General features: G+C 40.5%; 1 protein-coding gene across 1 annotated transcript in view; it reads left to right on the plus strand.

The window, feature by feature from the left end:
- The window catches only part of AKAP6 (A-kinase anchoring protein 6), a 549,344-nt gene that overhangs the window by 150,553 nt on the left and 384,527 nt on the right, over positions 1–14,264 (plus strand). The window contains exon 3 of the mRNA XM_007938531.2: positions 5,494–7,260. Coding sequence (XP_007936722.1) covers positions 5,494–7,260 — 1,767 coding nt within the window. The remainder of the gene's footprint in view (positions 1–5,493; positions 7,261–14,264) is intronic.

The following is a 14,264-nucleotide window of genomic DNA, read 5'->3' on the forward strand; positions in this document are numbered from 1 at the left end:
CACCTGGGACTTTATTGCTTATACACATTAGAAAACTGTCTGGGAAGGTGGCTTAGAAGACACTGAGAGGACAAAAATATTAGTATTACCAAGCAATATTTTAAGATATCAAACTCGTTATTCATCTGCTCTGAGCAATTTCAGAGTAGTACCTGTATGATAAAAATAATATAATATTGCACATTTCAACTAGTTGGTAATTTAAATAGGCTTTTGTGGAATAGCTTTGGAATTTAACCATAGTTTCTAATAGCGTTTCTGTAAAAGGATGAGTTGTGAGTACTGAACAGTTATAAAAAAATATATAATCTGCTTTTAAATTAGGAATTTCCAGTATTATTTTCTTTGTAAAATCACATAAAATGCAACTTTTGTTTGGCAGACTCAATCTTTGGTGTTTTTGCCTTCTGGCTTTTGTTATTTTAAAGAAATTTTCCAGTATCAAGTTTAAGAGTTACACAATTCCATTTAGATCATTTTTGTTAAGATTGGCAGTTAATGATGATTTTTGACCTGGTACAATTTAATTTAGCATGGAAGTACCTCTAGTCTCGATGGAACTTTTTCCCTCAATTCACTTCATTACTAAATATAGTAATATAATAAGTAAAAAGTTAGCATTCATTGATCACCCATTCTTGTACCAGACTTGTGCCTTATGTATATTACCTCCTTTAATCCTCACAACAGCCCCATGACATGGCTTATCATTTTATTTTTATAGATCAAGGGAATGAGGTTTAGTGATGTCAAGTTACTTGCAGATCGTCACATAGCTAGTAAGTGTTAGAGCCAGAATTTACTCCAAAGCTTGGCTTTTAATCATTTCAGTCAACTAAAACTACATGCCATAGGGAGAAATTATATGAAGGTATAGAGATACATTCCAAAATATCATCATTTGTTCATTCATTCATTCAACAGATTTTTTGAATGCTTACTACGTGCAGTAGATCACCAGATAACCTTGGTGAGCCAAAAATTTTCTGTGTGATTCATGCTCTCATGCCACTTACAAACTAGTAGGAGGAACAAATTAATCAGATAACCACAATAATATTTATTTACAAATTGAGATAAGTGCTTTAAGAAAAATAACATAGTTTTATGTGTTGTTGTTTGATACTGACAAGCCAGCTCTGATTCATAGCGACCCCATGTGCAACAGAATGAAACACTGCCTGATCCTTCCCCATTCTCATAATCTTTGCTATGCTTGAGCCTATCATTTCAGCCACTGTATCAATCTCATTCTACCGTATCAATCCATTTTGTTGAAGGTCTTTCCCTTTTTCGCTGACCCTACACTTTACCAAGCATTGTAACCTTCTCCAGGGACTGGTCCTTTCTGACAACATGACCAAAGCAGGTGAGAAGGAAGTCTGGTCATTCTTGCTTCTGAGAAGCAGTCTGGCTGTGCTCCTTCTGGGACAGACTTGTTCATTCTTCTGGCAGTCCATGGTATTTTCAGTACTCTTCACCAACACCACAATCCAAAAACATCAGTTCTTCTTTGGGGTCTTCCTTATTCACTGTCTAGCTTTCACATGGGAGCTCTGGTAGCATAGTGGCTAAGGCACTTGACTGCTAACCAGAAGCCTGGCGGTTCAAACCCACCAGCCACTCCTCGGAAGAAAGGTTGGGCAATCCTACTTCCGTAGTGATACTGCCTCGGAAACCCAAGGAGGGGTCGCTATGAGTCGGGGCCGACTCGACGGCATATAACAACAACAACAACAGCTTTCACATGCATGTGAGGCTATGGAAAATACTATGGCTTGAATCAGGTGCACCTTAATCTTCAAAGTGACATCTTTGTTCTTTAACAGCTTAAAGAGGTCCTTTGCAGCAGATTTTCCCTGTGCAATATGACGTCTGATTTCTTGACTGCTGCTTCCGTGGGTTTTGATTGTGGATTCAAGTAATACAAAATTTTTGACAACTTCAATCTTTTCTCTATGTGTCATGATGTTGCTTCTTAGTCCAGTTGTGAGGATTTTTGTTTTCTTTACATTGACTTGTACTTCATACTGAAGATTATAGTCTTTTATCTTCATCATTAAGTGCTTTAAGTACTCTTTACTTACAGCAAGCAAGGTTGTGTCATCTGCATATGACAGGTTGTTAATGAGCCTTCCTCCAATCCTGATTCCACATTCTTCTTCATATAGGCTAACTTCTCAGATTATTTTCTCAGAATACAGATTGAAGAGTTCTGGTGGCATAGTGCCTAAGGCATTTGACTGCTAGCCAGAAGCCTGGTGGTTCAAATCCACCAGCTACTCCTCAGAAGGAAGGTTGGGCAGTCTACTTCCATAGTGATACTGCCTTAGAAACACTGGGGGGGAGGGGGTCACTATGAGTTGGATCCAACTCAACAGCAATGGGTTAATATGGTGAAAGGATATAACCCAGACACACATCCTTCCTGATTTAAAAGCACACAGTATGACCTTGTTCTGTTTTAATGATAGCCTCTTGGTCTATGCACAGGTTCCTCAGGAGCACAATCAAGTGTTCTGGAATTCCTATTCTTTACAATGTTACCCATAATTTGTTATGATCTACATAGTCAAATGCCTTTGCAGTCAGTAAAACACAGGTAAACATCTTTCTGGTATTCTTTACTCTCAGTCAAGATCCATCTGAAATCAGCAATGATATCCCTCATTCCCCATCCTCTTCTGAATCATCTTGAATTTCTGGAAATTCCCTGTCAATATACTGTTTTTGAATTATCTTCAACAAGATTTTACTGGCATGTGATATTAATGACAGTTTGATAATTTCCACATTCTGTTGAATCTGTTCCTTGGAATAGGCACAAGTATGGATTTCTTCCAGTCAGTTGGCCAGGTAGCTGTCTTCCAGATTTCTTGGCATATACAAGTAAGCGCCTCTAGTGCTGCACCCATCTGTTGAAATGTCTCAATGGGTAACCCGTCAATTCCTAGAGCCTTGTTTTTTTTTACCAATTCCTTCAGTGCAGCTTAGACTTCTTCCTCAGTACCACTGGTTCTTGATCACATGCTACTTCCTGAAATGGTTGTACAATGACTGTGTATTCCTTCTATCTTCTTTTGATGCTTCCTGCATCATTCAATATTTTGTCCATAGAATCCTTTAACATTGCAATTAGAGGCTTGATCCCCCCCCCCCATTTCTTTCATCTTGAGAAATGCTGAGCATGTTCTTCCCTTTTGTTTTTCTAATTCTGGGTTTTTGCATATTTTATGATAACAGCTTTATGAGAACTCACAGTAAATTATTCTAAACTTAGGTGGAGGCCTGAAATCCTGAAGAAGTAAAATCTGAGCTGAGGTCTGTTTTAGAGTCAGGTAGTTAAGGGACATAAGGAGCTCTGGTGGCATAATGCCTAACGCATTTGCTTGCTAACCAGAAGGTTGGTGGTTCAAACCCACCAGCCACTCCAGGGAAGGAAGAGTGTTCACTCTACTTCTGTAAAGATTTACCAGCTTGGAAACGCAATGGAGGTCACTCTGACTCAGAATTGACTTGATGGCAGTGAGTTTGGTTTGGTTTGAGTTAAGGGATATAGGTCGGGAGCTTTCTGGACAGAGGAAACAGTATGTGTAAACGCTCTGAAGCAGGAGGGAACACAGTGTGTTCAAAAACTGAAAGGAGATTGTTGTGGCTTGGTACATCCCAGGAGAGGGGGAATGGTGTGAGAGAAGCCACTTTGTGCTTGAACTTGGAAGGGTTTTTGTTTTGGAGCATAGAATCTGGGTTAAATAGGCTGGGTCCAAGGCCTAGCATGGCTCTTAGTCATGAAGCTATACGCTAGTTACATGCCTTCCTTTGGCTCATGTTCTTCATATGTAAAATGGGGACAATAGTATAGACCCCAGAGAAAGTTGTGAGGATTAACTGAAGAAATAATAGTAGAAATCCACCACTCCCATTTCCATGCAGATGGGAAAATTTAGGCTTAGAAAAAATATTGAGGCTATTATCATCATTATTCTTTATCTGGATGTTGTGGAGACAGACTGCAGGGAATAGGAAATAAGGGCAAGGTGAGCATTTGAAGGGAGAGAACATTTCTAAACCTAAACAAACAAGTGAACAATAAAACCCTATGGAAGGGGCTGGAAAGGTCAGATCTTGGTATAACCTGGTTTAAAGAGGCACAGGTTCCAGCAACCCATGGAGACCAGCTTTGGTCTGCTTACCTCTCAGTTCCTTCTCCAGGAGAATGGAGGTCTGGGGATATAATAACCCCCACTTGCCATCTCCTTAGGGAGTAGATTCGACTGTCGTTCAGCCTGGTAGAAATAACAGGATTTCAGAGGTCCTTCTGCCTCTACCAAAATCTCCATTTCTTGTGTGATATCAGAAACTGCATTTGGAATGACACAGAAGCCTCAATCACACAAGTAATGATTAAAAAAATTAAAAAGTGCTTCTAATTATACCTTTTAGCATAGGCAAGTTTTAAATAACAAGGGGATTGTTGTTGTTATATGCCGTTGAGTCAGACCCGACTCATAGCGACCCCTCCTTGGGTTTCCAAGGCAGTATCACTACGGAAGTAGGTTGCCTCATCTTCCTTCTGAGGAGTGGCTGTTGGGCATGAACCGCCAGACTTCTGGTTAGCAGTCAAGTGCCTTAGGCACTATGCTACCAGAGCTACTTGGTATCTAACACACAAATGGGGTGGAGGAGTGCACAAAGTGGGAAGAGCTAAGATGATATTGTTTCTCCTGGATTACCTGGGTTTACCCTCAAAAGAGGAGCTCTTGTGACACAGTAGTTAAGCCGTTAGCTGCTAACCTAATGCTTGGTAGTTCAAACCTACCCGCCTCTGAGAGAAAAAGATATGGCAGTCTGTACAACCTTGGAAATGCTATGTGTCAGTTCTATTCTGTCCTTTAGAGTCACTCTCAGTCAAAATCGACTCAGTGGCCCTTTCAGAAGGGTGAACGCAGAGAACCTAGTCTTGAACTTTTTCTGTTATATATTTACAAATTCACTGGTTCAACTTCTTGTGATTTAGAAATATTCACTTAACATGAATGATTCCTTAAAATCAATGCTCAGAAATTATTTATTGAGCATCTACTTTGAGCTAACTACTGTGTTACGTGCTTAAGAAATATTGATAACCAAAAAAGATATTGTTCATGGAAATTTTGCTCTTATATTTCTTTGTTCCCAGAAATTTTATTACTTAGAAATTTTTAAAGAAATGTTTATTAAATGAGCAGTACATTCATTTTACATAGAAAATTAAGACAAGAATGGATTTTTTTTACTTGACCTTGACTATTTTCACCAAGGCTCTGTCCTCTAGATTAAAGAAAACACTTAAATGTTTCTGATTAATGTGCCTTTCTATTTGTAAAACCAGAAGCAATTGAGGCTGATGCATCTCTGACCTTTCCAGTGTCCTCTGCTAAGACTACATTTTGAATAGCAATTGAGTGCAATTGATACAGCTTTTACTAAAACCATTGTCATTGTTTGTTTCAGGGCCGACTTGATTCTCTAACAGAAGTGGATGACTCAGGACAGTTAACTATCAAATGCTCTCAAAATTATTTATCCCTGGATTGTGGTATTACTGCTTTTGAACTGTCTGACTACAGTCCAAGTGAGGATTTGCTTGGTGGCCTGGGTGACATGACCTCTAGCCAGGTCAAAACCAAACCATTTGACTCGTGGAGCTACAGTGAGATGGAAAAGGAGTTTCCTGAACTTATCCGAAGTGTTGGATTACTTACTGTGGCTACTGATCCCACCCATCCCAACTGCAGCAAACCAGTTAGCAAGGAAGCATCTCAAGTATCTCTTTCAGCAGATGACAAAGGTGGATGTGAGGAAAGCAATGCTTCTGCAGCTGGCGAGCTCCCAAGCATAACCCCAGGGACATCATCTTTAGGAGAAGCTCCCACAAATGCTATTCAGCCCTCTTCTGAGACCACAAAGCAAGAATCCAATCCTTCTTCACATCTTGGTGCAAAGAACCAACAGCCTCTTCCTTGTGAAAATACAACCCCCAAGCGATCCATCAGGGACTGCTTTAATTATAATGAGGACTCTCCCACGCAGCCCACATTGCCCAAGAGAGGGCTTTTCCTTAAAGAGGAGACTTTTAAGAATGATGGGAAAGGCAGTGGTGGAAAGAAACAGATGGTAGATCTAAAGCCCGAGATGAGTAGAAGCACACCCTCCCTGGTGGACCCTCCAGACAGATCGAAGCTCTGCCTTGTGTTACAGTCTTCTTATCCCAACAGCACTTCAGCTGCCAGCCAGTCATACGAGTGTTTACACAAGGTAGGTGTTGGGAATCTTGAAAACACAGTCAAAACTCACATTAAGGAAATCTCTTCCAGCCTAGGAAGGCTTAATGACTGCCGTAAAGAGAAACCTCGACTTAAAAAGTCTCATAAGACCCCAGAAGAGGTGATTACATGTCGAACACCTAAAAGAGGAACTGACTCAAGCAATCCAGCTGAAAACACTAGGAACTCAGCAGTGCAGAATGGAATTCCGTCTTTGATTTCCAAGGCCATAGAGGGGCCAGAAACAGATTCTGCGTCCACATCCTCACTTGAGCCATGTAATAAGAGAAGTTGGAATGCCAAATTGCCAGTGCAGTCAGAAATGTCCAGTTCACCACCTTGCACTCAAAGCAGTGAATCGTCTGTTGGCTCAGACTCTGTTGTGTCTCCATTACCCCTTCTTTCAAAACAGAAAAGCAAGAAAAGTTACTCCTCCTCCCCTAGTCACGTCTCTAGAAATGGTCAGATTGTAGAGGCTTGGTATGGCTCTGACGAATATCTAGCACTGCCCTCTCACCTTAAGCAGACAGAAGTATTAGCTTTGAAGTTGGAAAATCTAACAAAGCTTCTGCCTCACAAACCCAGAGGAGAAACCATTCAGAATATTGATGACTGGGAACTGTCTGAAATGAATTCAGATTCTGAGATCTACCCAACTTACCATGTCAAAAAGAAGCATACAAGTTTAGGCAGAGTATCTCCAAGCTCATCCAGTGACATAGCCTCTTCGCTGGGGGAGAGCATTGAATCTGGGCCCCTGAGTGACATTCTTTCTGATGAGGACTTCTGTCTACCTCTCTCTGGCATCAAAAAGTTCAATGATGAGAAGTCAGAGAGGGCTTCATCCTTGGAAAAAAATGAGAGCCATTCCACCACAAAATCAGCTTTAATTCAGAAACTGATGCAAGATATTCAACACCAAGACAACTATGAAGCCATATGGGAAAAAATAGAGGTAAGGTGGTCTTCTTAACCTCAAGGATTTCTTTCCTGATTTTTGGAGTCGATGCTTCCCCATTCCATTATGAAATGTATTGCTATTTTTGATAAACCTAAGTAATCCCCTGAAGAAAGAACAAAGCACAATGATGAGTGCATCGTGACAGAATAGGTGTCACTAGGAACAGCCCTTATCAATGCATTAGCTTCATGTGCCCCAGCCTAGTATAGAATTCTCTGTCAATATTGCTTTAACCTAAGATGGCTCTTGATGAAGGGTAGCCCCTTTTGGATGTAATACAACATAATATGGATCAGCAGCAAGGCACCTACTGGTATGACAGCAGCATGTGAATGAAATCATTCCAGTTCTCCTCAGTACTTTTTGGTTCTTTTGTTCTGATCCCAGAATATCTTCTTTATCTTCAATGTTTACTTTCTGTAGAAATAGACAAGATGTTTCTAATTTATCAGGAATCTTGGTTTTTCTTTTTCTTCCTCCTCTTTGACTAATAACTATGATACCAATAACTTGCACCACACATGAGCTCTGGGATGGAGAATTGACATTTTGGGTAAATTTGTGCTTTCACAATGAATGATTGGATGAGAGGAAATCTTTGAGGAAGGCTATCAAAATTCCCAGGCATAAGCTCTGTAATATAAGTTGTGATTTGGTCCTCGAGAGGATCTGGGCCAAAAAGATTCACCATGATTATTGTGCTAATGATCCTTTCCTCAGAAGGCCAACAGAAATAGATCCAGTGAATTTGATCATTGTAATGGTTTCTTAATCTATGGTACAGCACTTTCTAGTATGCAGGGCTCTTCTACATGTTTTATTTTTAACCCGATCTCCATAGCTACCCTGTGAAGAAGGCAGGTCAGGCCAGATGACTCTTATTTTATAGAGAAGGAAACAGAGGTTTGGTGAGATTAAGTGATTTTTCCCCAAACTTAGATAACTAAATAAGTAAACACTTTTGTTTGGGAAGATGAGACCCACACCCAGGTCTTCTAATTCTTGGTCCAATTTTCTTTTTATTGCCCTGTGTTATTTTCCTCACAGGGTATAGCATCTCCTTCACTGGGGGGCTTTAAGAGTAGGGGAGACCAAACAGCTCAGGAGTCACCCAGACTGAATAATGACTATTGATGTGACCCCCATGGCTGACTTGGAGCTACTCCTCCCATTTTTTTTTAAACATCCATTCATTTTTGGATACTACTTTAGGACCAGCATTATGTTACATTTTATACACACACACACACACACACATACACACACATATGCATATATATGTATGGCATATGGACAGAGTAACCTGAAGGAGGAAAATGTAGGTACATAAAACAGAGGAAAGTCAACAGAAAAAATGTAATAATAGTGATTAACCTATATTCATAGTTGTTAACATAGATCAAGTACTTACTAAATATTTATGCATCCAATCCTTACAAAAACCCTAATATTAACCTCATTTTATGGATAAGGAGACTGAGTCTCCAAGAGATCAGGAAGTCTGCGGTAGACCATCTAATCTTAACTAAATGCTCTCATGTCTGTCCATAAGCAAATGATCAATAGGTACTGCATGTACCTATTAGGTACTCTGGTACTGAAGAGAAGAAACACTATCAGTGGAGTTAGGATTTACCTGGAAAGTTCTTATGAAGTGGGAAATCATAAATGGGGCTTTGAAGGACATGCAGGATTTAGACAGGTAGAAAGAAGGAAGGGGGCTATTTCGGGTAGAAGTAGCATGAACTGAAAAAAACTGGTGGGGATTGGAAATAAGCCTGTGTCTTAGTGCTGCCATAGCAAACTATCATAAAGTGGGTGACTTGAAAGAACAAATTTATTTTCTCACAGTTCTAGAATCTAAAGACCAAATTAAGGGTATTGGCAGAACTGTTCTCTCTTTGCTCTAGGGGATGATCTTTCCTTGTCTCCATCTTTTGGTAGCCCTTGGCTATCCTTTGCTGCTTCTAGATATATCTTCATATAGCATCTTTCTTCCCACTGTGTGTAATCCTGTCTCCATGTCTGTTCTCCTCTTTTATAAGATTCCACTCAGAAGGCATTTGGATTAGGACCCGCCCTACTCCCATATGACCATGTCAATTTAACAAATAACATCTACAAGAAAAACCATATTTCCCCAAGAAAGGTCACATTCACACATACAGGAGTTAGGACTCCACCCTATCTTTTTTGGGAGTACAACTCAATCCATAACAGAATGAGATATGGTAGAGGCAAAGAGAACTGCTCTGCCTGGAAAGTCTGTGAGCAGAAAGCAATAAAGTGTCCATATAGATAATAGAACTGGTTGTTGCAGGGCCCTGAAGGCCAGGCCAAGGTAAGTACAAGTTGTTCATCAGACATCCACTTCTCTGAAGGGACTGAGAGTATTAACACAACTGATAGTAATGATTATTAAGCTCTTACTTTGTGCTTGGCTCTGTGCTAAATGCTTTACTGGCTTATTCTACTTAAGTACACTAATGAAGTAATTTTTCAGATGAGGAAGCTAAGACAGAACACAGTTAGGAAATTTGCTCAATGTCTAACATCTAGTAAGTGCAGAGGCAGGATTGAAAACAGAACCAACACATTTTAGCAGTATTGGCCACAACCTGTAATTGTCTCTCTGGAAGGTGTAATTGGCAATAATGAGGGACCATGGTCATGGCAGCCATGGTGGTGACCAAGGTGGAGACATGGGAAGATGTTGGTCAGTGCAGGGAGAATAAGCAAATCTAAGGGAGTGCTGTGATACTGGCTGGGCGAGAAGGAGCTGTTGAGGAAGTGAACAGATCCAGAAAAATCCTTAAAGCAAGGTGTGGCCCACAGCTAGTCATCCTTCATTCTGAGCCTCCTTTATACTTCCTTTTAAAAAAAAAACAAAGATATTTTAACTAGGAGATAACAACTTCCAATAGTAACATGCTTTGAGTCCATAATTTTATCAAGGAGGAAGCCACATTTTCAGCCTCTGTGATCCCACCAAAAACCAAACGCATTGCCATTGAGTCAATTCTGACTCATAGCAACACTACAGGGCAGAGTAGAACTGCCTCCATAGGGTTTCCAAGGCTATAAATCTTTACAGAAGCAGACTGCCTCATCTTTTTCTCACAGAGTGGCTGGCTGGTTCGAACCATTCACCTTTTGGTTAGTAGCCAAATGCCTTAGCCAGTGCACCACCAGAGCTCCTTTTCTGGGTACGTTATCAGTAGACAAAACATTTGGGAGGTGGTTTGAAGTGGAAATGGGGCAAGAAATTTTTTTAAAAAAATCCTGTTAATACTGAGCTTATGATGAACCATTTAACAGGAAGTGCCTTATAGGCAGCTGGAAATACCGTACTTGAGATATGACATGAAGGCTAAAAGGAAACTAACACATTTCTTAAGCCCACATTTCTTCATATTTTTCAGCTGAGGGCAGCTACCCTCCCCCAGGTCTGTGGATCTAGGAGCATCTATTCCACCTGCAAAATATAACATAAAAAGAAAGGGTATTACTTAAAATCTTTCTTGTACTAGGTATATGCTAGGCTCTTTATCTATAGTTATTCTCTCATAGGATTCTCTTAAAAGTCCTGCAAGATAGCTTTTATTATCTTGAAATTGACCACTTCTCCTCCCTTCCAGTGCTACCACCCATGGTGGTCCAAGCCTCCATAACCTCTTATCTGGATTGCTGCAGTAGCCTCTTAACTGTTCTCTGCCTCTTCTTGCTCCTGCTATAGTCATTCCCAACACAGCAGCCAGAATCATCCTTTTAAAACTGAAATCAGATCATGACCTTCATCTGCTCTTCTCAAAACCCAACAATCACGCCATTTCTCACTCAGAGGTCCTATGAAAATAGGTTCTTTCATTGAACTCATATAGCAACCCTTTGGCTGAGCTATTACTAGTCCCATTTTACAGATGAGAAATCCAGGCTTGAATGCTAATGAATCATCCAAGATCACACTGCTGCCAAGTGGGAGAGCTGGGATTCCATCTGGGTCTGCATTATGTCAGAGCTGACTTGGGGACTGTGCATGGCTTACTCCTTGAGATGCATCCAAATGCCAAGGAACTTAGACAGTAATCACATGTGCAGACAAATTCTATTTACATAATCCATAGATCTCTATTAGATTAGTAAATGAATAAGGTGAAAACTTTCTCACGACCTGAAAAGAAATGAACTGCCTGATAAGTAGCCACTTGTTCAAGACGGGTTATTACTGATGCTAGTTTAGCAGGTGCAGGATAGGTAGGAGGGCTGGCAGCATGCAGTGCAGGATGGTGGAACCTTATATGTCCTTTGGGATGCAGTACAAAGTCCACTTCTCACATCATGAGCTTCCTTGTCACACCAAAATCTCCAAACTTATCCTGGAATACATGACTCCATGAGGTTGGACTCAGTGGTACCAAGCTGATGAATTCATGACATAGGTGAGCCCTTTTATCCTAAGAGATATAAATGCCTTAAAATGCAGATGATGGCATCTTGACTATAGTTCATTGAGTCAGCTGTTTGCTTTTTGTACAAAAGACTTCTATCCCAGAATTTAAAAGCTCCTTTGGTGACGGTTGCGGATGTCCCTGCACATTAATTTTTTCAGTTTCAATACAGGAGATACTTAGCTGAGTGCTTGCTCTTTATAACTATGAGATGTGAAACTGCAACAAAATCTGTTACCGATTTTGGTATAGCAGCATACAATGGTCACCACTGCTGCTGACGAGAGCAGAGCTGGGAAGAAATAGCTACCCTGTGAAGGAAACAGTATGTGTATTTTGAATGTAGAAGAGGTTTGGTCCTGGGCTTAACTTGGCACTCATTTATACATTTCTTCTTTTGCCAAGTGGTGAAATGGGTCCAGATAGGACTCATCCTATCTTTCCACCCTCACGTTATCTGTATGTTGACATATCAGTGACACCACATTAGTGGTTGTCACTCTTTAAAGAAATACCATGTTGTCCTGAATTCTGTTTTCTTTATTCTCAGTGTGGTTATTCCTCATTGTTGAAGGATTTCACCCCAGGTTTCTTTGCAGGATAGGACACAGCTCTTCAAGGCTAGAGCCAAATCATCTTCTGGAAGTTGCCTCTAAAAATGAACATTTAGGATTTACTGTTTTTGTGGTAGTTAAGGTTGTGTGTCAACTTGGCTGGGCCTGGTTTTAAGTGGCTGGGCAGCTGGATATAGTTATCCCTCCTGTTGAGATTGTTAACTAGCTCCACGGTGAAATCTGCTGGAGCAGCCCAGTAGATGCTTTGGGGATGTGGGCTGCTTCCAGTATGTAAGAAGCAACTTTGAGGAAAGTCTCCAGCGTATTGCATGTTTGGACCTTGCGTGTAGCCAAGTCATTGTTGTTCAGCAACCTGCCATGTTGTCTGCAGTCTTGGAATTCTTAATGAACTTGAATCAATGGCTTGCTGTGTAGTTTTGTAATGGTGGGACTGTGCCTTGTTACTTGTAAACCTTGAGTGTAAACCTTGAGTTTATCAGCTTCAGCAGCCAGTAGCTACCTGAGTGAAGAAGAGCCTCCAGCTTCAGTGGGCTGGAAGCAAGAGGCAGAGCTGAAGCCCAAGGTTGAGTAGCTTTCACCCATCCCCTAGAGCCTGACACTTTGAACTTGGACTTCTAGCCTCCCAAACTGTAAGAGAATAAACTCCTATTTGTTCAAGCCATTCCACCTGTGGTATTTCTGTTAGAGCAGCACTAGGTAACCAAAACACTTTTCTAAAAGATCTCCCTGGATATTTTTTACCTGGTTTGAGATTAAAATGAGTCCCATTTGAAATACAGATGTATATTTCTTTGTCTCCTCCCCAGGGTCATTTAACAATCAAGTTTTGGCTAGAAATCCAATTCTCATATTACTTCATTATTTCTTTTATACTAACACATGTATCAATTTCCTCAGTGTATGTGGAATGGTAGTCCATTCGTATGCATGAAGATAATCTCTTATGAGCATCCTATCAGATTGTGGCATTTTGAGGTTATTGAATTTCATTGGCATTTTATTTTGCATGTGCTTTTCCTTTCTGCTAGGGAGCTCTGATGGTGTAGTGGTTAAAGCATTTGGCTGCTAACCAAAAGATTAGCAGTTCAAACCCACCAGTCACTCTGCAGGAGAAAGATGATGCAGTCTGCTTCTGTAAAGATTGCAGCCTTGGAAACCTTATGGGGCAGTTCTACACCTACGCTATCCTAAAAGGTTGCTATGAGTCAGAATTGACTCGATGGCAGTGGATTTGGTTTGGTGTTGGTTTTCCCTTATGCTACCTTTTTCCTTCACAGGTTTTCTAGTCTTCCTCTTGTGTCTACATATTCTCTCTTTCTTACATCTTCCCTTATCCCTTTTTCTTTACTTTTCTTCAGGAGAAAAGATAGTTTTCTCTTTCTCATACCCATTCCTTTTTTAATTTCTTCCCTGAGAAGTTCTTCTACTTTTTCCCTCTATTGATGGCATACAGACTCAGTGCAGTCAGCTTGAGCACTATGAGTTCACTCTCTATCACCCATCAAGCTTAAACCCTTGATCTTCTTAGTACATTTCTAAGTCCTAGAAGTATATACCCAGGATGTTGAAGCATGTTTTTTACATACAAAAAGAAAGAGAACACAATTGAGATGAAATACCAAGGACAAAGCCAGATTTTTAAGGGACTGAGCAGGCTCAGCTTTGTAATTAAAATGTGAAAAGACTCAAGAGTCCTAGAAGGTCACAAACTGAACATGAGTTGTTGGCATTGTAGACGACAATTCATAAGGAACTATGAATGCCTTTTTTTCAATCCTGTGTACAGTCCAAAACTTTGGTTTGGATTCTGGACTTAGAAGTTGGGAGAGATATGACAACATATTTGAAAGCCCTGTGCTTATTATATAAGACTATATTTGATAAGGGAGCTCTGGTAGCATAGTGGCTAAGACACTTGCCTGCTAACCAGATGGCTGGCGGTTCAAACCCACCAGCCACTCCTCGGAAGGAAGGT

This window comes from Orycteropus afer, unplaced genomic scaffold (genome assembly GCF_000298275.1).
Source record: "Orycteropus afer afer isolate SDZICR_OR568_19922 unplaced genomic scaffold, OryAfe1.0 scaffold00051, whole genome shotgun sequence".
Lineage (NCBI taxonomy): Eukaryota > Metazoa > Chordata > Mammalia > Tubulidentata > Orycteropodidae > Orycteropus > Orycteropus afer.